Source organism: Saccopteryx leptura, chromosome 1 (assembly GCF_036850995.1).
Source record: "Saccopteryx leptura isolate mSacLep1 chromosome 1, mSacLep1_pri_phased_curated, whole genome shotgun sequence".
Taxonomy (NCBI): domain Eukaryota; kingdom Metazoa; phylum Chordata; class Mammalia; order Chiroptera; family Emballonuridae; genus Saccopteryx; species Saccopteryx leptura.
In genome coordinates, this window is record NC_089503.1 from 195,348,610 (window position 1) to 195,374,133 (window position 25,524).

The 25,524-nt window shown below is 44.9% G+C and overlaps 2 protein-coding genes across 2 annotated transcripts; both read right to left on the reverse strand.

The window, feature by feature from the left end:
* Positions 1 to 34: 34 nt before the first annotated feature.
* LOC136388196 (5'-3' DNA helicase ZGRF1-like) lies at positions 35 to 5,872 on the reverse strand. Its single transcript, XM_066360160.1, is given in 6 exon segments — positions 35 to 480; positions 2,088 to 2,211; positions 4,924 to 4,949; positions 4,952 to 5,020; positions 5,111 to 5,213; positions 5,738 to 5,872. Coding segments are annotated over 6 exon segments (903 nt in total).
* Positions 5,873 to 7,299: 1,427 nt separating this feature from the next.
* On the reverse strand, positions 7,300 to 25,510 carry LOC136388197 (5'-3' DNA helicase ZGRF1-like). Its single transcript, XM_066360162.1, has 9 exons — positions 25,399 to 25,510; positions 21,512 to 21,646; positions 21,137 to 21,226; positions 19,955 to 20,035; positions 18,364 to 18,423; positions 16,969 to 17,154; positions 14,463 to 16,680; positions 10,456 to 10,529; positions 7,300 to 7,395 (listed from the first exon to the last, which is right to left on the reverse strand). Exons 3-9 carry the CDS (start codon positions 21,155 to 21,157, stop codon positions 7,300 to 7,302), a joined length of 2,736 nt encoding a protein of 911 aa, XP_066216259.1. The 5' UTR covers positions 21,158 to 21,226; positions 21,512 to 21,646; positions 25,399 to 25,510.
* Positions 25,511 to 25,524: the final 14 nt, after the last annotated feature.

Genomic DNA, 25,524 nt, shown 5'->3' on the forward strand with positions numbered 1-25,524 from the left:
ACCATCCTGCGCAGTGAGGCCTTGCTGACAAAGCTCAGCCCCCCACCACCCCCACGAGCGTGGAATCCAGGGGGCTGCCCCCTGCTGTGTCACTGCGGCCTGGCCCGTCCATGCCGCTGGGGTTAGCTCTGCCGGCAGCCTTCTGGTCACACTGCAGTGCGCTTTGATATTTCAGCCACTTGCTTTGAGCAGGCACGTGATTGAGGGGTGAGACACCCCCTGGAGTCACTTCCCTAAAGGCTTGACACAAAGAGGCTTCACCCTGGGCCTCAGGCTCAGAACCAAGAGCCACCAACTCTCCATGCAAGTGAAACGGAGAAGCAGAAAATGCCGGCCTGTAGCAGGCCGTGGGGCGGGACCCAGCGTCCACGCCGGGAGGCCGCGCAGCTGGTGGCACAGTAATGAGAGGCACTTGGGTCCTACTTGGTAAAGGGAACCCTTGCAGGCTCCAACCCTCCCGGGAACGGGGTTTTTCCATCACTGGGACAAGAAAAAGAGCCAATTAAATAAAAATGTATTTAGGTCATCACTCAGGATCTAGAAAACTGTGGGCATCTATACAAAAAAGCAAAAAATACCAACTTGCCCTGAAAAAAATCACATTATTTTATTTACTTTTTTTAAAATGGAAAGATTTCAAAGATGAATTAATTGACTGAAACTTTTTTAAGGTTGATGGACTTGGAACTTTTTTCTTATCTCCCTTAACGAAGGATTCCCCCCAATTTCTACACCTTATTTACATGGCATGGAAGTTTTTAAAAACCTTTCAAGCAAGAAGGGACTCCTCACCCATTTCACAGATGGCACAACCAAGGCCTAGAGGTAACACCAACCAATCAGCAGTCAGGATGAGAACCTAGAACTAGGCTGTTCTCAACATTACGTTCCTTCCGAGACTAAACTCCGTGGTTTGTTTATGTCACTGTAACTTCCTGTACACGTTTCTTACACTCCAAGTCAACACCACTCATGATTGACCTTCAGGGTAAAGATCTTTAGCCTTATTCCGATCAATTGGTATGTGATAAGTTTATGTTTTGTAAACTCATATTTCGGCATATTTTGGCTGAGTATTAGCAGTAGATACGTTCCTGAAGATGCAACAAGCAATAAAATATATATGTTTGTTGAATGAATAACACTGCATGGGAACTCTACTAGCTTAAAGTTTTATCAGACAGCGCTGTTTCCTATTTCATAATAATGTGCCTTCTTGATAGTTTCTGTTTTCTTGGAGATAAACTGGAGATCACCTGAGAAGCTGACAGAGCCATAGGTGAGCCAACGATGCTCTTGTAACAAGTCGTGTAGCGACACCAAGAGAAGTGACCACCTCAGCAAACAGCACCTGTGAAGCACCTGTCACTGCATCGTCCCCTCTGTCTCAGACTGCCCATCACCTGCCCTGCGCCTGCCAGCCACACCCACTGACCTGCTCCAGCCCAAACACCCACACACGGTGCCGAGCTCTTTCTCACAGCCTCCACCACAACAAGTCATTGCCTACGACCCAGACCTCTCCCGGCACAACTTCGGAACCAGACAGACACACTGACAAGTTCACAGGGAGAGAGGAGGGTTAGTGGGAGAGTCCTACAGAAAGCAGACTTGTCGAGAAGCAGGAAGTCAGTCATGGGGGATCAGAGTGCCAGAGCTAGAGCTGGAGCCGGAGCTGGAGCCCGAGCCGGAGCCCACAGCCGGGAAGCAGCAGGTGAGGGGCTCGCTGACGCTGTCAGAACCCAGAGCAGGAAGGGAGAGCGGGGTGTGCTGGGTCAACCAATGGCATGGACCAGACAGGCCTCCAGGAGGCAGCGGCCACAGCAGGCCTAGCTCTGGGTTCCCGCTGTGACCTCCTGGGTGACGTGGAGCTGGAGGAAGCTGAGCCGGAGAGAAGGGAGGGGCAGCTGCCACAGGAAGAGTCCAAAGGGAGGATAGTGGGTAAGGAAGGCCTCAGGGACGGCGACATGGGCCTGGTGCCAATGTGCTTCTCGTCATAACAGGCTCTCAGGTCCAAATTCTCGTACATGGACAGACAGGTTAGAGCACTACGGAACACCTCTCCAAGTTGAAAGAGTAAAGACCACTTGGTTCAGCGCTCGCTCGCAGGGGCTCCTCAGAGAACTCTGCCACAAAGTCTTCATCTCGCGAGTCCAGAGAAAACACAGACATAGGACTGACTGCTGAGACTGTCTGCTCTGGTGAGGTCAACTATCCAGAGGGGAGAAATGAGTTACAGACCAAAACCTCCTCCCTGCACCTGCTCCAGTCTGAACGAATTCTAGTAATCACACTGAGAAACGATGCCTTCAATCACACTACATGGAGCTACAGTGGCAGAGACTCTCCCAAAGGGGACAGGACAGAATAAATTCACCAAAAGGAACAACGCAGAGCAGGGACTTCCGCGGGGCCCAGGTGAGGAAGCCCTGAGTCCTGGCAACCCTGAGACCACGGGTTGCCTGGTCCCGCTCTCAGGCCTGCTCAACATGTTTTCTCTGGAGGATCTGCACCTGCCCTGCAAACGGGTGGCAGTGAGCAGAGCAGAGCCAAGGCCAGCGGCAAGGACACAGAGCACGCCGCACGGTGCTCCGGGACAGCCTGCCGCCTTGCTGGCCGCACTGTCCCTATAGCTGTGTCACTCACGCTTTTGGACACATAGGTGTGTCGGCAAGTGTTCTGACCACCAGAGCCATCTACGATCCAAAACTCTGATACTGTCTTTGCAGAAATCTTAGTCGGCACTTTTATGGTATCTAAACAGGTGACATGATGATTGCAAAAAGCCCAAGTGATCCAAAATTAAGTGTTTGTAAAACAGTCTTTGGTCTGGGAGGAGTCGAAATCCTCACCAGATTTCTTTAAAAGCTATCGTTACATGCCAATGGTCATGTTCGCTTAGAAGGGCATAATCTGCATCAGTCTACAGATTCTGGGGACAATGGCCTTATTCCACATGGACTCATACGAGGACCTTATCTCCTTTAAGATCTGGCCTCTGAGTGATTTGCATTTCTACATGATGGCCCAAATGGCCAGTTACTGATGTTTAGCAAGCTTTTATCCTTTTCATTTCTTACTGTTTCCTGTTCAAGTGAATTCATCCAGGCTACTGAAGCTATGTACTTAGTTAGTACTTACTAATAAACTAGTTGCTATTAAAAAGCTAAATACAGAACATAAAACCTGTTGGATTTATTTGAAACGTGTGAAATTCTGACTTGAATTGATCTCCGTCAAGGGAAATTGGTTCTGAAGATGGATTTCCAGTCTGTGGAGCTCAGGCTGGGACTTCATGTTTAGAGCAGGGAGACCCAAAGACTCCTGTTGTGTCCTGTCCAGAGTTAGTCTAGACTTGACCTAAACTTGAAGATACTGCTCCCAAATGAGTGACCCTTTTTGATATGTTCCAGACCTCAACAGCCATATTATTCTCTGTTATTCTCTTTAGATGTCTTTAATTTTGTTGCTGCTTCCAGAAACAAATTGCCTTAAAAATCTAATATGACTGAAAGGTCCTCCCCAAAATTCATGTTGAAGCCCTTATCTCCAATGTGACTCTTTGGAAATAGGAGGACCTTTAAGTGGTAACACAGGCTGATGAAGTCATAGGCTAAGTGAGGGCCCTGATCTGAGAGACCACACATGAGGAAAGACCGCATGAGGACAGAGAGAAGGCAGCCACCTGCGAGGCAGGAACAGTCCTCATGGGAAAACCCAATCAGCCAGAACCTGGATCATGAACTTCCAGCCTCCAGAACTGAGAATAAACTCGTGTAAGCCACTCACAAGTTAACCACCCTGATGAAGATTGCATACCCAATGATCTCAAATTCACTCACACACAGGGTGATTTCTGCCTTCGTGGTCCCCCAAATAATTCTATTTTCATTAGTCTCTGAGTGTCTGAAGTTTGAAAACCCCTGTTCTACGGCTCCCTGCCACAGCCCCCTTCAAGTCTTCTCTTCACTGGCTTCCCGGCTTCCACTGCTCACCCACCTCACCCTCTGGACCCCTCCGCCACCCACAGCACAGCTTTTAGAAGTGTGGTCACGTGACCTTCTGCGTCACCCCCTTCCATGACATCAGAGCTGTGCTCCCATATCTGGTGCTGCTCCCCTTCCCTCCCTCCTCAATGACCCCGGTCCCCTTTGCTCTTGCAGACTAGCTGGTGGGGCGGCTCCCTCCTCCCACCCTCCAGCTCTGCAGTCTCGGGCATGTTCTCCCCACAGCTGGAGACCCCTCATCACTGTGAGGGGGTCCCCTGCACCCCCTGCGGCTGCAGAGCCTTCACAGCTTCTCCACGCAGCCTGGCCTCAGTGCGTCTGTCTGTCTGCTCTCCTGACTCACATCTCCCCCGCTGGCCTTTGGAGACAGACGTCACATTCATTTTGTCCATCACTCTCTACCCGAGGTCACGGGCTCCTGACCTACAGAAGGTATCCAGGAAACACAGATGAGATCCACCTTATTCACGAGTCTCGTATTTCAGTTACATCTCAGTCTGGCCCACACATTGCCCACATTCTGGTTAAGATACTGCCCAGGAACCGTATATCACTTGCTGCTGTTGTTGGGAACCTTTCTGTATTACATTTCCTAACTGGTTTAGGAAAGCTACTAATTTTCTTCAACTACTTTCTAATTGTATATGCCTCTCACGTCAAATCATACTGCAAAAGTCAAAACATCTTCAAATAACAAAGGAGAGAGCATTCGTGAGTGTTCTGCTAGTTATTCCACAGAAACTACTCTGCAGATTTGTCACTAAAATAATGTTGGTTGGTTGTCGGTAAACAATCTAGATCACGTTAAAAAAAATCATCCAGTCTTAAGATTTTCACTTTTAGTTTTTAATAGATTCGTATTTTCTAAGACTACCAAGTTTCTACTCCCAAATGTTAAAACATGTTTACATTATACCTTATGTGCTTCCCATGAAGTCCTCCTGCTGACTTAAAATGATAATCCAAATAATGATAGGAATGTTCTGAATCTTTATGAGGAAAATCTAAAATTGCTGTGGGGAAAAAAAGGATAGACCTTTCCATACAGTATGTTCAGCATCATGTAACTTGTTAATGTTGTATTTTCCTTATAATTTACTTACAGTCCCTTTCAATTGAGTCTTTATGAGACTCAGCCATCACTTGAAAATTGTCATCAATATCAAAGCCATCGCCTGCTTTTGGAAAGTGCTCTTCCCCTGGGGACTAGAACACAGACAGCCAGTTATCAGTTTATTTAGAAAGAAGAAAAAGTGTGGTGTAGTCTATCTGTACCTTCCTGCATTTACAACAGTTTGTGCTTATAACTAGACCCTTTAACAGGTGCTGTTTCAAGTACGTGCATATCACTCTCTCTGCCTGAGGTCCAGCTGGTAGCAATGAGAGGTACTTGGTGTCATTGTAGGGGGAAATAATAGATGGGAAAAAATATGTACTAGCCGTTAAACAAATTTTCTATATTTCATCTGCCTGTAAGCTCTTGTCATAAATTCCTAGTCTTGTCTGAAGTAAAAAGTCTTCCTTTAAATTCCTGATCCTAAAAAAAGCAGTACATTTTTCAAATAAAATAGTTTTGCCATAGTTTGATTTCAGATGCTATACTTTTTTGTTAGTGTACTGAACTCATTTTTAATTTTCAACTGGACAGAGAATTAAATATGCTCCCTTTACAAACTTAGCACTGATGTGAGCAGACAATTGGCCAGCTGTCACCACAACAACATCTGTACCTGGAAGAAGCCAGCCTGCAGCCCAGCGTGGGGCGGTTCTGCAGTCCAGGAGCGAGGGTCTGCGGTGGGGCCGCCACACATGAGGTGACCCGAGCACTGGCCGCCATCCAGCTGCGAGCTGCGCCCTCTGACCATCACAGTGCTAGTTGCAGACCCTTGCACTTAGTGCCCCGTAACTCAACAGGCTGCAGGTGAGTTATTAAACGAGAGTACTGCATAAATATGTATCGACATGTACACTCAAATGTACTTATACATGGAAAATAACACACAATTCAGCTTTCTACTCACTAGTACTTAATGTGGATTATTATGAGGGGACCAACACTGGAACATGCTAAGGTAATTAAAGTGCACTGACTTAACCTGTTTCCACGGGGACGTGCGACCAGATCATGAGCACAAGGATGGCGGTAACAATGAGCTAACGAAGCCTCAGCATAGGGCTGGCCTTTCCTCACGCTCCATTGTATATATAGGATGCTACAGTGCAGACTAGCCAGTTGCTAGAGCGATGTTCTCTCTGGACACTAAGTCTACTGTAAGCACCTTGAGCAGACCTTCTGCTACATCAGGGTACCAATACATTCATTTCACACCATGCTTGGCACAGGACACCCTCAACAAAGTGACAGGCAGGGCGGGAAGGAACACAGGATCCTTTTCCTTTAAGAGCTTTGTATATATCAGGCTTCCCTCTGAGGGAGGGGGGCTCCCTGCCTCCCAGTTGTGATCCCACTGCCCTGAGAGCAAAGGCTTGAGTGTGACCAGCACAGAAGCAGCTCAGAGGGAAGACCATTCCCAGGTGAGGTCTGCTTTCAGCCTCCAACCTTCTTCTCTGCTGCCCCCGTGAGGGTGCTGGGATTTTTACACCACACAGGGTGACCAGCCTACCCAGAATGTAGGAAAACAGGGGTGCTAATAGAGCCAAAGGAATGTGCCTAGAAGATGAATTCACTGAGAAATGAACAAAATGACAAGAATGCATAATCTGAATATTCTCTTAATTAAAGTGAATAGTCTATATCACATATTTGAAATGAAAATCAAATCCAAAATTCAAACTAATGTTGAAAACGTTATTCTGAATTTGGAACAGCCTAGATGGGAAGACACTTCTCCACAAGCAGATGCCTGTTTTCTAAGGAGCCCTGTGTTCCTCCAGCGTTCTGCTGGGCTTAGAAACAGATTCCCTGCCGCCCAGCCCAGGCGTTGGGGTGCTGCTGTCCACCAGTTTTCCTCGTGGAGCAGGTGCACGTAGGGCCTGGGCCACGGACACAGGTACGCCCAGTCAGACGGCCCTGGTGGGCAGCCGCCGCAGTCAACGCTGTGAAGACCCTTCATGAACCGCAGGCCCCCCCCACATGGCCAGCCCTCCGGCTTCCCGAGCACCTGCGCCCGTTAGGTCACAGGTAAGAGAGAGGGCTTGAGGCCAAAGATGGTGTTCGAGTCTCTCATTTCTCTTGTTCTTAAAACTGGCGAACTCACTGCGCTCGCTGATGCTCTGCCTGTGATGAGTCTGACGGCCGTGCAGACACACTGGGTTAGAGAATCAACGCCCTTCACAACTGTACCTGAGAGCCCCAAGGTCCCCGCTCTGTCTGCACAGAAGCAGCACCCACAAAGGCGGTGTCTTCTTCCCTTCCCGAGGGAAAGGGCTAGAAAACAACATAAGTCAGGATGTTCATGAGTTTGATGAGGAAATATCCAAAACTGAAAAGCTAGGTTTGCCCTTTGAAAACCCACCTTCTCCACCTGCTTCTCTCTCTGGACATGTACTGAGCTACAAGCTGCCCCTGGCAAAGGATGCTCTGTTAGAGCGGGCACCATGCTGGTTAACCTTAAAACTCATTAGAAAATTGTAATTCTAAAACTTTAACTCTTTTAACACCAGAACAAAATTACTGACACATTATAAATCATCCATCAGACCTAATGTTGATGTTAATGAGGATTATTTCATTCAAAAACTGGTATGAAATTAAAGGAGGAAAAATTAAACAGTATAACAATTTATTTAAAGGATGAATCATCTAGCAACCAAAAAAATACAATATAGTGCCTGACCTTTGGTGGCGCAGTGGATAAAGTGTCGACCTGGAAATGCTGAGGTCGCCGGTTCGAAACCCTGGGCTTGCCTGGTCAAGGCACATATGGGAGTTGATGCTTCCAGCTCCTCCCCCTTCTCTCTCACTGTCTCTCTCTCTCCTCTCTCTCTCTCTCTCTCTCCTCTCTAAAAATGAATACATTTTAAAAAAAAATTAAAAAAAAAATACAATATATTGGCAACAGCAAGAAGTTATTTTTAAGTTATGACAGTTGCAGTAAGAAAGTCGTTACAAAGATACAAAGGTGCTGCTATATTAAGAAAATGAAACATTTTTTTGAAAATCTGTAAGACCTTTTTCATAGCTATGAAGTTACAATAGATTTTTTTTTAATTAAGTGATATTTATTTTAAATGGCAATTCATTCTGGAGGAAAATACAATGATGGTGTTTATTTGCAGTTTATACTTGGTGATAAATGTGCTTAAAAATGTTTAAAACCTATTTTTTTCCAGTGGAAGAAAACCAGCAAGAATGTGATCATTTGTAAGCTAAGTGCTGCCATTGCTATTTCTGATTTTATCACACAAGGTGACAGACAACAAGTCACCACAACGTGGGGCTGCTGTCCTGTCCTGCTGTGGGCAGCAAAGCTGTGAGCGTGTCAGTGACCGTCCACCATGATTTGTGGATCAGGTGATGCCTGCGAGTTTGCAAAATTAGCTGTATAAAAAAAAGACTGGCTGTTTACCAAACCCTACAGACCACACCGACACATACAGAGGATGGCAGGTTTGGCAAAGTGAGTGAGACTAAGCAGAAGTGAGTGTGGAAGTGAGAAGGCCAAGTGCAAACTACGCTCACGTGCCGCCCACACGGACAAGACAGCTCCGGCCACGCCACCTGTTGCAGGTGAACTTGCCATAGAGGCTCACTCGGTTCAACCTCATTTTCCCCGTCCACATCCACCACCAGAGTAGAGCACTGACATGGGAGAAACCACAGGGAACAATAAGTTACAAAATAACATACAAACTTCTACAGACATAAATGTAAGCACAGCATAATCATCAAAGAAATAAAAATGAAAGGTTGATTAGATGCTCCTTTCATATTGAAAGAATTTTAAAAGACCGTAATAGGACTGGTAAACATGAAGTAAATGTATTGCAAATAGTAAGGTTTTTAGATTTGACCATGTATGTCAAGAACCTAAGAGAGTTTTTCTCAGTCTTTCAGGTTAGTTCCATCTCTGGAAATCCAACCTAAGAAAATAACTTGTGTAAACAATGACTTATGTACAAAGTCATTTACTAAAGTTTTATTTGCTTAGTAAAATGCTGAAAATAATCAAAATGCTGAAAAATAGTGATATGTTTGTCTGAAGCGTAGGGTGTCCAGGATGAAATGGTAAATGACCTTTGAAAGATATCTATGGAGTTTTTAATAATGTCAGGAAATACATATGACATTAAGGGGAAAGGGCATAAATCTGTATACATCAATCAAACCTTATTTTTAAAAACAGGCCAGAGCCTGACCTGTGGTGGTGCAGTGGATAAAGCGTCGACCTGGAAATGCTGAGGTCGCCGGTTCAAAACCCTGGGCTTGCCTGGTCAAGGCACATATGGGAGTTGATGCTTCTAGCTCCTCTCTTCTCTCTCTCTCTCTCTCCTTTCTCTCCCTCTCTCTCTCATCTCTAAAAATGAATAAATAAATTAAAAAAATTAAAATACTTAAAAAAAGAATTAAAAAAAAAAAAACAGGCCAGAAACAGCTGGCAATGTTAGTAACGGTCTCTGAGTGGTTAGGAGAGGTTCTGTAGTTAGAGAAGGGGATTCAAGATGAAAAGCAAAAGCAGCAGCAGCATGAAAACCCAAGTACAACAAAGTGAGGCAAAGGGAACACTCGCCATTCCTTCCCCACACGTGTGCCGGCAAGAGCAGGGCATGTGCGGGCTCTGTGCCTCCAGCAACGTGGTGTCCCCACGAGACAAGCTGACCTAGATGGCTGACTCTGGAGGTCCAATGCCTCCTCTTAGTGCTGCAATGGTCTGCGTGACTGCCACACCCCCAAACCCCGCAGTGAGTGCTGGGGTGGGGGGGAATGTGCCACGTCACAGACACGTCAGACACTGAATAGAATACAGCTCATGGCAGCTCAGAGCTGGGTGCCTCTCCTCGGCCTCTGGTCCCTGGGAAGCTGAGTTTTCGAAAACCGCTGTGATAAAAGTCAGCTTACATGCGAAGAACAGTGTGGAGCAACACATCTAATCCACCCCCAGGTTCAAGAAGCTGCACTGTGCCTGTGCACATGCCGTTAACAACTGTGACTATTTAAAAATAAAAAACTTACAGGAATCACTGCAGAATGTGTATGTGTATCACATTATACTGTATTCCTTAAACTGGTACCATGGTACATATCAATTATACCTCAAGAAAAGTCAGAAAAATAAAAATAAAAGTCCCTACTGAGTTACTAGGACATAGCACTGCGCTGGTCTGCACCTTGAGCTACTCAAGGTGGAACTGCTAGGTATCTCTCTAGGCCAAGGGGTGGAGATGTTACTGAGACACAAGTGAGGTCGTGAGCTGCGATAGCTTGGGATTCTCTGTAGTGTTAAACCTCCCTGTGAATGACAGCACAGTGGTCGAGGAAGTCACGTACCTGCTGAGAATCCTGGTTCAGACGGGGAGACTTGGGACCAACTTGTGGAACAACTGTGACCAATGGCTTCCCGGCTGGAATGGACAAAACCCAGTGATTTTATTCTGTGCACAAAGAGTGCTATGAAATTTTTTAAAACTTCCGTCTAAACTGAACGAAACAAGCACTATAACAAATTTTAAGATGTGGCAGTCTTGATGATTGTTGTAAAAACACTTCCATTATTTTCTACACGCAGCTTGCAGGCAGTGAAAACAGTGAGGGACACTCAAGGTCCCTCACAATGGGAGAGACGCAGACCATAGACAAGCCAGGTAAGCTCAGATGGGGACCTGAGGGCCTCCCATCAATGAGACACGAGAGTCGTTTCAGACAGGATGACAGCGAAGGCTGTCACGGGAAATCACACTGCAGCCGAACCTGAAGACAAGTGACCCCCAGCTGTGTGGGTCAGCATCCAGGGGCAGGAGGAGGACAGACTCAGAGGCAGCAGAGGGGAAGCTGGCCGGGTGGCTTGGCCAGACCACCTCATGGGCATCAGTTTAAGAACAGAATCTTTTCCCTAAAAGTGCATATTCAAACATCTCCATTCCTTCTACAGACACAAAGAAGACTATCATTTTAAAGTGATCATTCCTGTGAAAAAAAGAAAAGTCATAGCTATACCTGGTATAAACTTAATGTTTTGCCAGTTTATTTCAGACTTCGTTATTTTCCTGTTAAGATCTCAAAATACACTAAGTGAAATAAAAACAAGTAATTTGGGCACTTGATGTTATTGATTTAAAGAGCTTTAGAAAGGCAGTGGGTGGGCCCTGGCTGGTTGGCTGGCTCAGTGGATAGCAAGTTGGCCCAGCGTGCAGATACCCTGGGTTTGACTTCCAGTCAGAGCACACATGAGAAGCGCCCATCTGGTTCTCTCCCTCCCTCTCCCCCTTCTCTCCTCTTCCCTTTCACAGCCAGTGGCTCCATTGGTTTGGGCATTGCCCCGGGTCTCAGGCACTGAGGATAGCTTGGTTGATTTGAGCATCGGCCTCAGATGGGGGTTGCCCGGTAGATCCTAGTCAGGACATACGGAGGAGTCTATTTCCTCTCCTTTCACCTTTCACTTAAAAAAAAAAAAAAAAGCAGTGGATGAAAATTGATGTTTTTTCCTTTACTGCCTTCACCCAGGAAAGAAATCCAAAATAAACATTTCTAACTTGTTGTCTCAGCTCTCAGCTCCTACACTGTTATCAGTGCCCTTCTCCCAGTCTACTTAGTGCACGTTTTCCACACTGTTGTCAGAGGGGTTGGCCACGACTTGTGTTAATGAGTCAACAATGAAGGGTAAGGTGTCTTCAAATGACAACTCACATAATAAGGCTTTGTACGGATGAGCTCATGAAGATGTTCTGACTAGAGGTTTGAAGGAACCTAACCCTGCAGTTCCTCTAACAGCCAGTGTCTGTGGCGACATTATGTGACATAATTACTGCAAGTAAAGAGAGGCCATGCTGACCTGGGGTGGCGCAGTGAACCTGGAACGCTGAGGTCGCAGGTTTGCAACCCCGGGCTTGCCCAGTCAAGGCATATATAGGAGTTGATGCTTCTTGCTCCTCCCCCTTCTCTCTCTAAAAAAAATGAATAAAATTTTTTAAAATAAAGAGAGGGGGAGGCAATGTAACCAACCCTTTTTTCCAAAATGACGAGGAAAGATTTCCCAAAACTAAATTCTGTAATTCTTATATCTTCATAGTAGTAATTTATATCCTTATGACATTATGTAACTGTATCTACACAAATTTATTTTTCAAGATTTTTCCTTATTTTTAATTTTTTAGAAAACTGTAACGATCATCGTCACACTTAACTGCATTTTAAAGAAAAATTTTAGCAGGTACAAGAATTGATCCCTCTTTTTCTCAGGAATCCCTTGAGATGCTCAAATAAGAGCTGTGTTAACTTTCCCTTGCGTACCACAGAGCAGACTGCTCACACACATCACGTGTCTACAATACTCACTGCCTTTCCTAACATGTTCTCAATTATTTCTTTTTAAAAATGCTGTTGACAATGTACCACATGCAAAGTTTGAAGACCACTGACAGACGGAAAGGTAAAGAGCACACATGTAACAGACAGCTGAAACAAATCAGCCAGAGTAACAGCCATTAAAACATGGGGATGACGTAGGGCAGTACAGGGAGAACTGTACACAAATGCTAACACATACGAAAAGCAGCTCAGTGTCCCTTGTACTAAGAGAAACATGACTTCACTGAAGAGGTTCTTCTAACACCATTCCCTCACACCGTTTCTATCCTGGCTCTTTCCTCTCTTGGAACTTGTGGTCAGGGGACTCTGGTACTTGTTTTGATTCTCTTGTGTGCTATAAGCACTGGGGAAAAACACTTCATTTCACCCCATTTTGCCTCCTGTGTTTATATTTTTTTAACTTTAAAAAAACTTATTTATTAAATTTAGCAAAAAAGGAAGGGAGAGAGAGAGAGACAGGAACATCAATCTGCCCCTGTATGTGCCCTGGCCGGGGATTGAACCAGCAACCCCTGTGCTTCGGAATGATGCTCTAACTAACTGAGCTTTTCGGCCATGGCCTGTGTTTATTTTTAATATTTCCTTGTAAATATTTTGTAACATTGTAGTGAAATGGATCACAACGTCATTTCCTAATATACAGCTCTCAGATGCATGGGAAAAGTATAATTCTTTAATCAAAATTACTTTTCACTGATGTAAAAAGAGAAATACAAATTAAAAATGCACCGAAATGCCCCTTCTCGTCTGCTAGGCAGGCGAGGCTGAGACAGGCCTCTCACCCACGGCTGGTGTCGTTCCTACGGAGGGAGTTCTGAGGTGGCTGAGACACTTTCACCCGGCAAACCTATGCTTGGTATTTGCATACCTGCAACAATCTTCAGAAAACCCATTTATTTATATAGACATGTGAGGCTACCTATTGTCACATTACGTGTAATAGCAAACAGTGGAGACCAGCTGTGTACACAGCGGCCCATCCACTCAGGAGTGTCACAGAGCTGTGCTCGGGAGGGGGCAGGCCCAATGAGTAGGGGCTGCAGGAGGCACTGCGGTGGGAAGAAGTAAGCGCTAACAAACACATGAGCGCGGAGTCTCCGGCAGAATGAGGGAAACAGGATCCACATGGAGCTGATTATCTTTGTGACAGAGGTTACTTAGACTCTAAGTCTTAGAGCAGGCAGGCAGGAACAGGGTGAAATGCATAAGGAAGGAGGCTAAGTATACACCTTCATATGGCTTTGACTTTTAATCAGGTCAATATTTTACATAGTTAGAAATATATAGAAATAAGTCAACATGGATGGCCAAAAAGCCCTCCTAGTGAATGTAAACAATGAACTCAACTATATTTGTATCGGATAACAATCATACGGAAGAGAAAAAGTAACCCAAGTAACATCTGAACATAACACGCAACTCTATATTCAGCAGGACAGTCTAAAAACAAAAAAACACTGCAAAGGTCTTGCGGAGTGTGCAGGTTGTGCTTTTCGCCAGCAGTGACACTGCAGCGCCCTGGACACCCTGATGTGCACTGTCGAGCTGCAGAGTGCACAGATGGCCTGGCCAGGAGTCTGGGCCCCTTCTCACTGCGGGAATGGGATGCAAGAAGGAGAAGAACTCTGTGGTGTAGAAGTGGAATTAGAGATCTTCACTCTGAACTCAAGATTTTTTTCTGAACACAGCTCCTAGCATGTGCCCAACATGCATGAGAAAACACACATACGTTTGCTTACATGACCTGCAGAGAGCACAGGACCTCTGGACAGGACCATTTTGAGGAGTGGGCAGAGGAATGTGGAATGAGGGAGACTGACTTCTCACTGTCACTCTCTAATAGAACTGATTTTACCAAGCACACATATTACCTATTTAAACACCACGCAAGGCTCTAACGCAGCCTCCAGAGAAAGTACCTTCCTGTGCTCTCAGCTCTAAAGAAAACCCAGAGCAGAGGCCATGCTAACCTTCAGGGCTGCTCTCTGGCTCACGCATTGGCAGCGTTCCTTGTTGCGTACCGGTCGTATTTTTCTTTTTCAGTATTTCCAAGCCTTCTAAAGCCGTACTGTATTCAGACAACGACTTTAAAAGGGAAATGCTATTTACGAATCCAGAGGGCTCTGAAGAACTCCTAGGACTATTCCAGGTTTGTCCACCTTCCCCAGCAGTAGCTACTTCAATCTGGTCGTGGGGTAAACTCGGAATCCCTCCCAAATCTTCAGATCCGGGAACATGTGCTTCTGTGTCTTTGAAAATAGGATGCTTCCTTCCCAGAGGGTAAAACAAAGAACTGGCAACTTGGGGGCTTGATTTATCGAGGGCAATACATTCCTCATGGTGATTCGGACTGGCATTTAATAGTTGGATACTGTTGTCACTGCCAGAGGTTAACCGTAAAACCTGTCCATCATTTCTATCTAAGTCACTTTCCCTAATAAAAGGCTGATGTTGAGTCTGTTTTGAAAACAGGTTGCTTTCAGGAGTCTGATTAGTGTCTACTTTTAAGCAACGAGAAATAAGTAAATTTGAGTTAGTACCTTTAGGTTTATTCAGGACTGAAGCAAAATCGTTGTTACTTCTGACTTTTTGGATAGGTGTAGTAACATCTTCATCGCCTACGTACACATCATCGGTCCACTCTAAAGCGGAGTCACCACACATGGGTCCAGCTTTCCAAGGTCCTGTGTCAAAACCTACACACCTTTTACCACAAAGCTGTGATGGCAGAGCCTCGTCGGTAGGAAATGTCTCTACAGGTTTAGCTCCAACAGGCAGTAAGGGAGGTAAAGGTGTGCTGTCGCCTCCTTCACAGTGTACACTCTCATACCTGTTCTCCGCACCCGAACAGCAGTCATCAGCCAAGGTTTCCTTCTCCCAACCCTCACGATCCTGGGACATTCTGTCGCCTTCCTGAGATTCCTCCTCGGTGTCACTGGTTTCAAAATTGTTCAGGGTAAAATTTACCTCCAAAACTGGCTGCATTACATTCCTCACAGGTTCAAGAAAACTAAGACTTCCCTTGTCAGCATCACTCCTAGAAAACATGTTGGTAATGACATCAGAGACCTCAGAATTGTTACTTAGGGAAGAGTCAATTTGTGGACATTCAGATTCCTGCAGATTAGACACTGTTTGTTCTGGTGTTCCACATGAATTTATCTCCTGAGCATTTTCTCTAGTAAGAATTGACCTGTTCATGCACATCTGATCATAGTGATTAACAGCTATTTTAATATTTTCCGGAATGTCGAGTTCTGATCCTCGGCCATCATTTCCCACACCACAGGTAATGGGCAAGCGCTGGCTTTCACAGAACGAAGGAATTGCTAGTTTTACATCCTGATCCCAGTATGGAGTGGTATCATCTACTGGCCTGCCTTCATTATACTTTTTCCCATTTTCAGCACCTGTTTCAAAGAACTGGATCCTTTTTTGTACCAAAAGGTCTCTCAAGTTTAAATTGACGTCCTCTCCCTGGCCCTTGTTTGTCCTTTCTTGGTCATTTCCATCTACAGGAGAGTGAACAGGTGAGCTCTGCGAGGACAGATACATGGCCCACCGCCTTTCACGTCTCACGGTATTTTCTGCCAGTTGCTGGCACCGTACGCCTTCTGCTGTCCCCAATGTGCATTCTTTCTGTTCAGTCAAGCACTCGGGTTTAGTGGGGCTGTTTACACTTTCTCGTGGTTGCACCTGAGGGCAATGTCCCACCATCTCAGCGTTCCCGTCCCGGAACACACTGGCTGGTTTGGACTTGAGAAGAGCGAGGATCTGCGCCTTGCTCCTCATGGTCTCTGTGACTTGAAAGCAGGGAGAGGCCGCACGCTCTCTCTGCGTGGGCTCCCTGGTCAGGAAGGAAGGGGCGAGCCTGTCTGCGGGACTGACGGGTGAGCAGAGAAGATGCTCCTCCCACAGCCCATCCGGGCGGCTCCTGGAGGACAGGGCAGGGCCGCCTGCAGAAAGAGGCCAGTCCTGTCCCCTTCTGTCCTTGTAGACGACAGTGTTCTCAGGGTCCGTGGACACCCCATTCGCTTCTCTCCCGCCCGCAGCAGGAAACAAAAGAGGGGTGCTCAAGAACGCAGACAGGAAGCTGGGGCCAGGGTACACAGCCTCTCGTGATGCCGCGGATCCACCACCTTCCATAACAGCTCTTCTCTTTGGCACTTGACGTGGTCCTTGAAAACCCTAAAAATAGTAAGACAATGATTAGCTATTCTACTGCCTATAAAGAAAATGTGAAATGAACTGGCTTAAAAAAAAGAAAAGAAGTAGAAAGGACTGTGTATGTTTTGTAAGGTAAAGTAATAATTAAGACATAGTTTGTTTTTATTAAGATCTATCCTAAGTGGGGTTTACTTTCTACCTAAGCATATCCTGGGTGCAAGACTAACCAGACTCCAACAACTACAAAATTCACCGCCTCCTGAAATGACTTTACAGGGACACCGACACTGTCTTTCCAGAGAAACTTACAGCAAACCTCCTCTTCAGACCAGCAGGCTGGCATCCTAGGGGCTGGCCAGAGGACACAGGCTGCCTGGGCCTGAACTCTGCGCCTTCTCTTCCGACGTCCTGGTTCACAGCGGTGCCTCTAGCGGCTCTAACCTCCTCCACTGTGATTAAGAATCGATCACTTTCTAAATCATCTCCAGGCTTCACCTAGATGTTAAAGAGAATTACTGAATGACCTCTGCATTCCTGTGAGCTTACTGGCACTAGTAAGACACAATGGATATTCAGTGAAGTTACTGAGTGAATGAATCAATAACTAAATTCTTTTTTTAATTATTATGCAGTAGTTAAGCACCAGCATGCAGAAAAAAGAATAATACAATAAACATGTCACTAATTTGTGTGTTCGACAGTACATATTGGGGACCTGTATGAGACCCCTTGTTATGTGCTGGCAATACGGATAGAAGAAACAAAATATGCCTCCTTTCAAGGAGGTCACTTAGAATCCACACAACTACATGTAATTTTTAAAAGTTAAAGCAATCAGGCCCTGGCCAGGTGGCTCAGTGAATAAAGCATCGACCTAGCACACTAGAGGTTGCGTGTTCGACCCCCAGTCAGGGCACGTTAGAGGAGCAATCAAGTACACAACTAAATGGAACAACTAAGTAAAACAAGTTGATGCTTCTCTCCATCTCTTGATAAATACAAGACTACTACAAGCATAACTAGTATCATATAAAACTTAAAAGTAGATTAAAACCATGGCCCAAATCAGCACCATACCAAGGAGATGTGTCTCAACACCTTCAGAGTGACTGCACTAAACTGCTGGGCGCACTACCTGAGCTCCTCCCAGTGTGCAGCCCAACCCAGCAGTGTCCGCTGCCTGTCAGAGCACAGAAGTCAGACACACAGCTGCACTGCAGGAGTATGTGCAGTGGCAACCACCCTGAGATGCACAACCCACTACCCTTAGTCTTTACACCAAACATGCCTTCAGTTTCCCTCCCTTCCTCCTCCAACAGGAAACAATGGATGAGACAAGACTGTAAATAGGAATAATTTCACAAAATAATTCCCACTGATCTCTATCTATCAAAACCATGTAAGCGATTCAGACTCGAGTCATTGCCTGGTCCACACTCCAGCCCCACCACTGCAACACTGATGTGGGGGGCTACTTAGCTTCCTGGACTGCAACCCTAATCTGAAAGTCACAGGGTTATGTACACGTTAAACCAATGTCTGAAAGCTTCTAACATGGAGTATGGCTAGTCATAACTGCTCAAGAAACACTAGTAATAATTATAAGTGAGTACCTTGACTATACTATTTAACACTGTTCATAAAAGAAACATTTAAAGGGATTTTTAAACGATATTTAAAAATAAGGTAGACACATTCAAATACCTCAGGGTGCTTCAGAAACAAACTGTCCAAACATTCTCCTTTGTCATCATATAAAACTACCTGTATTAAAACAAAATAAATCTGAAAACAGTACACAACAAAGTTCTGCATTTTGTAAATATCTTCAACAGCAAATCTAAAATTAAAATTGTTCTACAAGTGAATCATGTAAGGCAAGGATCATCCACTTTGTTTACTTGGATTAGAAAGTGCTTCTGTCTTAAATGTAGCTCTGTGAAGAGAGCGAAGGCACACACAGAAAGTCAAAAAATTAATCCGTACCAGGAGCATCTCGGGGTGGAACGGGGAAGCAAACAGAACAGAATATGCAGAGAGGCAAGAGGAGACAGTCGTGGAGACTGCTGCAGGGGTGTGGGCAGTCGGGGCGAGGATGAGGGTGACGGACGTCGCTGCTCACGAGATGTGAGGAACAGAATGTGTGCATGGGAGGCACGGGAGATGGGGGAGCCAAGGTGTCTCCTGAGTCTCTGTTGGCATTCACAGCACTTCTCCACTAGCCCTTTAAATATTGCTGTTTCCAGCACTCTGCAAGTTAGGCAGTTCCTTAAACGATTAAACAGAGTGGCCACAGGATCTAGCAATTCCACTCCTAGGTAGATCAATGAAAACACGTTTTCACAAAAAACTGGCACACAAATGTTCACATTAGCATTATTCATAATAGCCAAAAAGTGGAACAACTCACATGTATATCAGCTGATGAATGGATGTGTAAAATGCAACAAACCCATGCAACAGAGTACTATTCAGCAATAAGAAGGAATAAAGTACTGATAACTGGTTTAGCATGCATGGACACTGAAAACAAACAAATCACAGTTCACAAAGGTCCAGTACTGTCTGCCTGCATTCATGTGAAAGGCCCAGAGCAGGCAAGTATCCAGAGGCAGGAAGTAGATTAGCAGTGGCTTAGAGCTTGGGCTGCGTACTGAGTAGTACTGAGTAGTAACTACCAATGGGCATGGGATTTCTCTTGGGGCTGACAAAAATGTCCTAATATTAGACTGTAATGGTTGCAAAATTCTGTGAATACACTAACACCCACTGAACTGTATACTCTAAATGGGTGCATGATGGATACAATAAATACATGGGATAGTTGAAAATGAAGTTGGATGCCACTAGCTGGACCTTACTACTGTGACTCTGTATCACAAGAAGACAGGAAGGATATTCAGTTCCAATCAGATGTCCTTTTAATCTAAGACAAAATCGATAAGATTTTGAAGACTTGGCCCTCACCAGATAAGAAAACTATAAAAGAAAAAATTACACAGAATCGAATCAAACTGTGAATGAATGAATGAATGAATTAGTGTAAGACAAGTGATTAAAAAAAATACAGATGGGGACAGGCTAAACATTCATCTGTTCAAATCAGAAGAATTAACCAATGTCACCCCATTAAAGTCCATTAAAAAAATAAAACAAAAGATAATGACGTGACTCAAACACAGACATATCCACTTTGAGACCAGCCCTCTCTAAAGGGCCGGCCTGTGTCCAGACGGACATGGTGGAGACTGCACACAAAGCTCTAGGACTCTGTCATCCACTGCTTGGCACTTACTTTGTTTCCCAAGTGAGAGAGCTTCAGAATTCCATCTTGCCACACTTTTGATTTCTTCATCTTCTGATGAGTATACAACACCTGGTTTCCAAAAGTACAAAGTGAGGAACTGGTTGACTTGCCTTTTGGGACAGAATAGTGAAGTCATGTATGGGTTGTTTAGGTGCAACACTGTAAGATTCAATTTCAGATTGAATGAAGAAGCAGATCTGAGAATTAAGTCAAATGTTAAAGGGATATGTAGAAAACTTATCGCAATGCTACTCTTCCCAATGTTTCTTTGTTATTGTTTTGGAAAATATAGGTATTTTCCTTAAAAATGTAATGTATGTGAAATATAACAGTTTTATTATTTTTAATAAATATCTTTAAAATATCTGTTATAACTTCTAATATCAAACAGACCAAATAGGTAAAAAATGATTTGGGGTCCTCAATAATTTTCAAAAGTAAAAAGGGTCCCTAGGCCTAATGGTTTAAGACCATTGATCTACAAAGAAGAGGTATGCTAGTTCTACAAGAGAAAGACATTATATCCTGGTCCCAAGCTTTTGAGATTTGGTCCAAAAGACTTTGTGTAACAAGTGTAAATAGTAGACAATAGGGTTGCCAGTTAAAATACTGGACAATATTTGGGACATAGACACTTATACTAAAAACTCTTCACTGTTTATCTAAAATTCAAATTTAACTGAGTGTCTTGCATTCAGGTTTCAGGTTTTTTGGTTATTTTTTTGAGAGAGAGAGAAGGACAGGAAGAGAGAAAGATGAGAAGCGTCAACTCATCATTATATCACTTTGGTTGTACATTGCTTTTTCATATGTGCCTTGACCGGGGGGTTTCCAGCCAAGCCAGTGACCCCTTGCTCAAGCCAGTGACCTTGGGCTCAAGCCAGCGACCATGGGGTCTTATTTATAATCCCATGCTCAAGCTGGTGAGCCTGCACTCAAGCTGGATAAGCCCACGCTTAAGCTGGTGACCTCAGGGTTTCAAACTTGGGATCTCAATGTCCCAGGTCGATGCTCTATTCACTGTGCCACCACCACCGGTCAGGTTTGGGTTTTCTTGGTTTGGCTTTGTGTTTGTTGGGTTTTTTTTTTGTTGTTGTTGTTGTTTTGCTATATATGGCAACTCTAATAACATTTTTAAAATGTGGAAGAAAAAATAGTGGGAAGACTTACAGTAAATTCTTGGCTTTCCATTGTTTCTTCTTAAGTTATTAACCAGTCAGTTTCAGAAAATAACTAGGATTTTTCAACTATTTATAACACCTGAAATAAAAAATGACAAAGAATATTCAACCCCGATGAGAGGCATAGTATCATATACAACTTTCCCACAAACGGTTGACGTGAGAAAGAATCAGAGTTCCCAGACTATGCAACTACTGAAGGAAACAGCTGAGTGATTATCTGCCACTAAGAACACAGCGAGTGACAACACACTGTGGAAAAGGAATTTGTCAAGTAAGAGAATGCAAAATAAAACATGTAAGTGATTAGTCTGCAAAACTTCTTCCAGTGCCATAACGTATCAGAAATATGATCCCGCCTGACCTGTGGTGGCGCAGTGGATAAAGTGTCAACCTTGAATGCTGAGGTCGCCGGTTCAAAACCCCAGGCTTGCCTGGTCAAGGCACATATGGGAGTTGATGCTTCCTGCTCCTTCCCCCTTCTCTCTCTCCTCTCTCTCTAAAAATGAATAAATAAATAAATTAATTTAAAAAAATAAATGATTCCCCTTCCCCAGGTTGGGTTTCTTTTTTTTTTCTGTATTTTTCTAAAGCCAGAAACGGGGACAGTCAGACAGACTCCCGCATGCGCCCGACCGGGATCCACCCGGCACGCCCACAGGGGGCGACGCTCTGCCCACCAGGGGGCGATGCTCTGCCCCTCCGGGGCGTTGCTCTGTTGCGACCAGAGCCACTCTAGCACCTGGGGCAGAGACCAAGGAGCCATCCCCAGTGCCCGGGCCATCTCTGCTCCAGTGGAGCCTCGGCTGCGGGAGGGGAAGAGAGAGACAGAGAGGAAGGAGAGGGGGAGGGGTGGAGAAGCAGATGGGCGCTTCTCCTATGTGCCCTGGCCGGGAATCGAACCCGGGACTTCTGCATGCCAGGCCGACTCTCTACCACTGAGCCAACCGGCCAGGGCCCAGGTTGGGTTTCTTATAGATCAGTGGCAGTCAACCTGGTCCCTACCACCCCCTAGTGGGCATTCCAGCTTTCATGGTGGGTGCTAGCAGAACAACCAAAGTATAAATAAAAAGATAGATTTAACTATAGTAAGTTGTTTTATAAAGATTTATTCTGCCAAACTTAGCGAAAATCCGACATAAAGTACTTGGTAAGTAATTATTATTACATGCTTTTTAACTTGCTGTCACTCTGCTTTATAAATTTTATAAAATAAAGTTATTTCCCTACTTTATAAATCACCATTACTGTGGAACCAGTGGGCGGTTAGAAAATTTTACTACTAACAGATACAAAAGTGGGCGGTAGATATAAAAAGGTTGACTACCCCTGTTATAGAGCTTGGATTTTTAGTTTTAATTGCTATGGTCACCACAAGAGGGCCCCCTTGTACTTTACACTTTCCTTTTTACATCTTCAAGTCAACATACTACAGGATCTAGTACCGAATATACATAATTCCTCTGCAAAGGAAAAATTACTTTCAATATCAATGCAACAAGTTCTATTGTTAGTCTATGCCACTGAATAAAATTGTTATTGTGGGCAAATTTGGAAATCTAAAATCCCTCCTGGTGAATAAATAAATACATGTGCCAAAGAAAATTATCTTTTTCCCTTAAAGTCTTGGTTCCAGTTATGAGCCCTGGACCATCAGCATCAGTTGGAAACTAGTTAGAAATTCAGATTCTTGGGTTCTTCCCCTGACCCATAATCAGAAAGTCCAGGGTCAGGATCCAGCAGTATTTTTAATATGCCCTGCAGGTGACTGTGATGTGTGCTTGAATTTGAGCACCCACCCAGCCCTAAAAGACCTGGGGGGGGGGGGGGTGGAGGAAGTGTTCAATAAAGTTATAATTTGTAATTCTGGATTCCATTTCTCATTTTCACATATAAAATAGGACACCTGCCTATTACTTATGAATCACACACATTTATTTAATACTTACCACGTGCCAGACTAAAATGAACACTATTCATAACCTCAAGAAATTTTCAGAATCAGTGTTGAACGGTAATTACAATAGAATGTGACAAGAGAAAGCATGGAGGGGAGGGGCACCCCGCCCAGCCCAGGGCACCTAACAAGCTTGCGGAAGGTTGCAATGTCAAGCCATGGGCTGAAATAACCATTAACCAGGGCAGATGCTGGGGAAGGTATTTCCAAATGGGAATCAGTATGTACAAAGGCCTGTGGAAGTCAAGCACAATCAAGGGACTCTAAGCAGCACAATTAAAGAGTCAAATGTAAGAGTGAGTAGTGAGGGAAGAGACAGAAACAGTGAGAAATAGGATTCAGAGCCCTCTGTTATGCTGATTGGTTTGGACTTCCTCTAAAGACAGTAGCAGCCACAGCAGGATTTTTGGAAGATGAGACAGTCTGACTTGGGTTTTGCAGATTGCCTGGGGTGGGCAAATGAGACATGAATACTCCGTGATATAGTTCACAGAACAGGACGCAGACCCACAGAGGCATTATACTGCCTTCCAGAAATGTAACTCCCATTATTCTATACGTGTGGGGTTTTCAGTCTTTTGATGCTTGGGGACCGGTGAAAATAGGAGAATTATTTCAGGGACCACTAAGGCAGAAATCACCCTGAGCATAAGCAAATTTGACTAAGATCATTGGGTCTTTAATCTTCAGATCAGGGTAGTTAACCTTTTCACAGCTGGCACGAAATTACTACTGGAATGGTCCACGGACCTGTGGTTGAAAAACACTGCCCTACATCTCTCCAGCCCACCGGGATTCCTAATGTTGAATAAATGCCAAGAGGACAAGAGGAAGGTCCAGAGACACTGCTGCTTCTAGGACAACTGGATACCAGCTACTGAGCAGGCTACACATTCTGTAGAGGTTGATGAGACCACTCAGTGCAGACAGTGCCTGGCATGTGGCAGGTCCTCACTTTAGCTCTCTTCAGCAACAGCTTGCATTTATTCAGTGAGATCATATGCTAGACGCTGTTACAATGCTTTAAATGTTCACATTATCGTGTAGATCTTATTTTTAGAGACATTTTACAAAAAAGGAAACTAGTGTACAAGTACATTAACAGGTGAACAATTTGCCCAAAATCATAATGTAAATAAATGGCAGATTCAGAATTCAAACTACGTAGTCAAATCTCTGGTGCTCATGTGACTATTACTGAGTACTACCTACCAAGTAAGGCTGGAATTGGACCACTTTACATACAAACAATATTGGTCAGTCTCATAATCCTGAAGAGCAGATACTTTCAACACAATTTACAGATTAGGAACACAGTATTTACTAATTCAGGATTACTTACAGGCTATCCAGGAATTGTAAGATACATTGCACTTTTTTTTTTTAATTGGAGAGATTACTTATGGGATTTGTAAACTAGAAGAAATTAAAAGGATCCAAACTGGCCTGACCTGTGGTGGCGCAGTGGATAAAGCGTTGACCTGGAATGCTGAGATCGCCGTTTCAAAACCCTGGGCTTGCCTGGTCAAGGCACATGTGGGAGTTGATGCTTCCAGCTCCTCCCCCCTTCTCTCTCTCTCTGTCTCTCCTCTCCTCTCTAAAATGAATAAATAAAAAAATAAAATAAATAAAATAAAAGGGTCCAAACTCTCATAAGTGGCAAATTAGATAACAAGGATTAAACTGCAAAAAAGGCTTGATTGGACTTTAAATTATTTAGTAGAACCCTAGTTTCTACGTTCAAAGGAGAATCAACACCCCTTTCTTACCATTTGACGAGGGGGTTAAAGGTTTTAGCCCAAAGCATCATATACTATTAAGTGGGGCGCCAGGACAGACGTTCTCCCCGAGTCTCATCTATCCGTATCTGTCAAACGACTGCAGGGTTGACCCACCGCTAATAGTTTAAAGTGCAAGTAAGTCTCCCAAGGGGTCAGGGGACCCCGATGCTCCAGGGCCATCACAGAAGCGCAGAGCTACCCGCACACCCACACGACCGTGCTGTTCACACCTCCGTGCAAGATTCGCGCTCTGGGGCCACCCGGGCCACGGGCCCCGGTTCTGGTCTGCCTTCCGAGTCCCTAAATGGCTCGCAGACTTAAAAGTGTGGAACCACGAACCCAACATCCTATGACAGACACCACCCATCAAATAGCGAGAAGCCCCCTTTCACGGGCCGAGACCCCGAGCGACGGTAAGGACGCGACCCTCCCGGGCTGAGAGGGGACACGCCTCCCACCTTCACGTCGCAGGGGCTGCAGGCCCGGGACCGCCGGCCTGCCTGGCATCCTCACCGTCCGCTCAGGGAGTCGACTCGTTCCTCCCTGCCCCTAAATCAGCGACGCTGCTTCGGCTCCGACGCCCTCAGCCGCAGAAAATCGGGACCCACTCCCGTCTCCTCCCATCCATCACAACCGATT

Coding starts and splice junctions, on each gene's coding strand:
- LOC136388197 (XM_066360162.1), bottom strand. CDS start 21,157: ATGGAAAGCCAAGAATTTACT. Junction 20,036..21,136: donor TGGAAAGCCAAGAATTTACT/GTAAGTCTTCCC, acceptor TTTGGAAACCAG/GTGTTGTATACTCATCAGAA. Junction 18,424..19,954: donor TCTCTCACTTGGGAAACAAA/GTAAGTGCCAAG, acceptor GTTTTAATACAG/GTAGTTTTATATGATGACAA.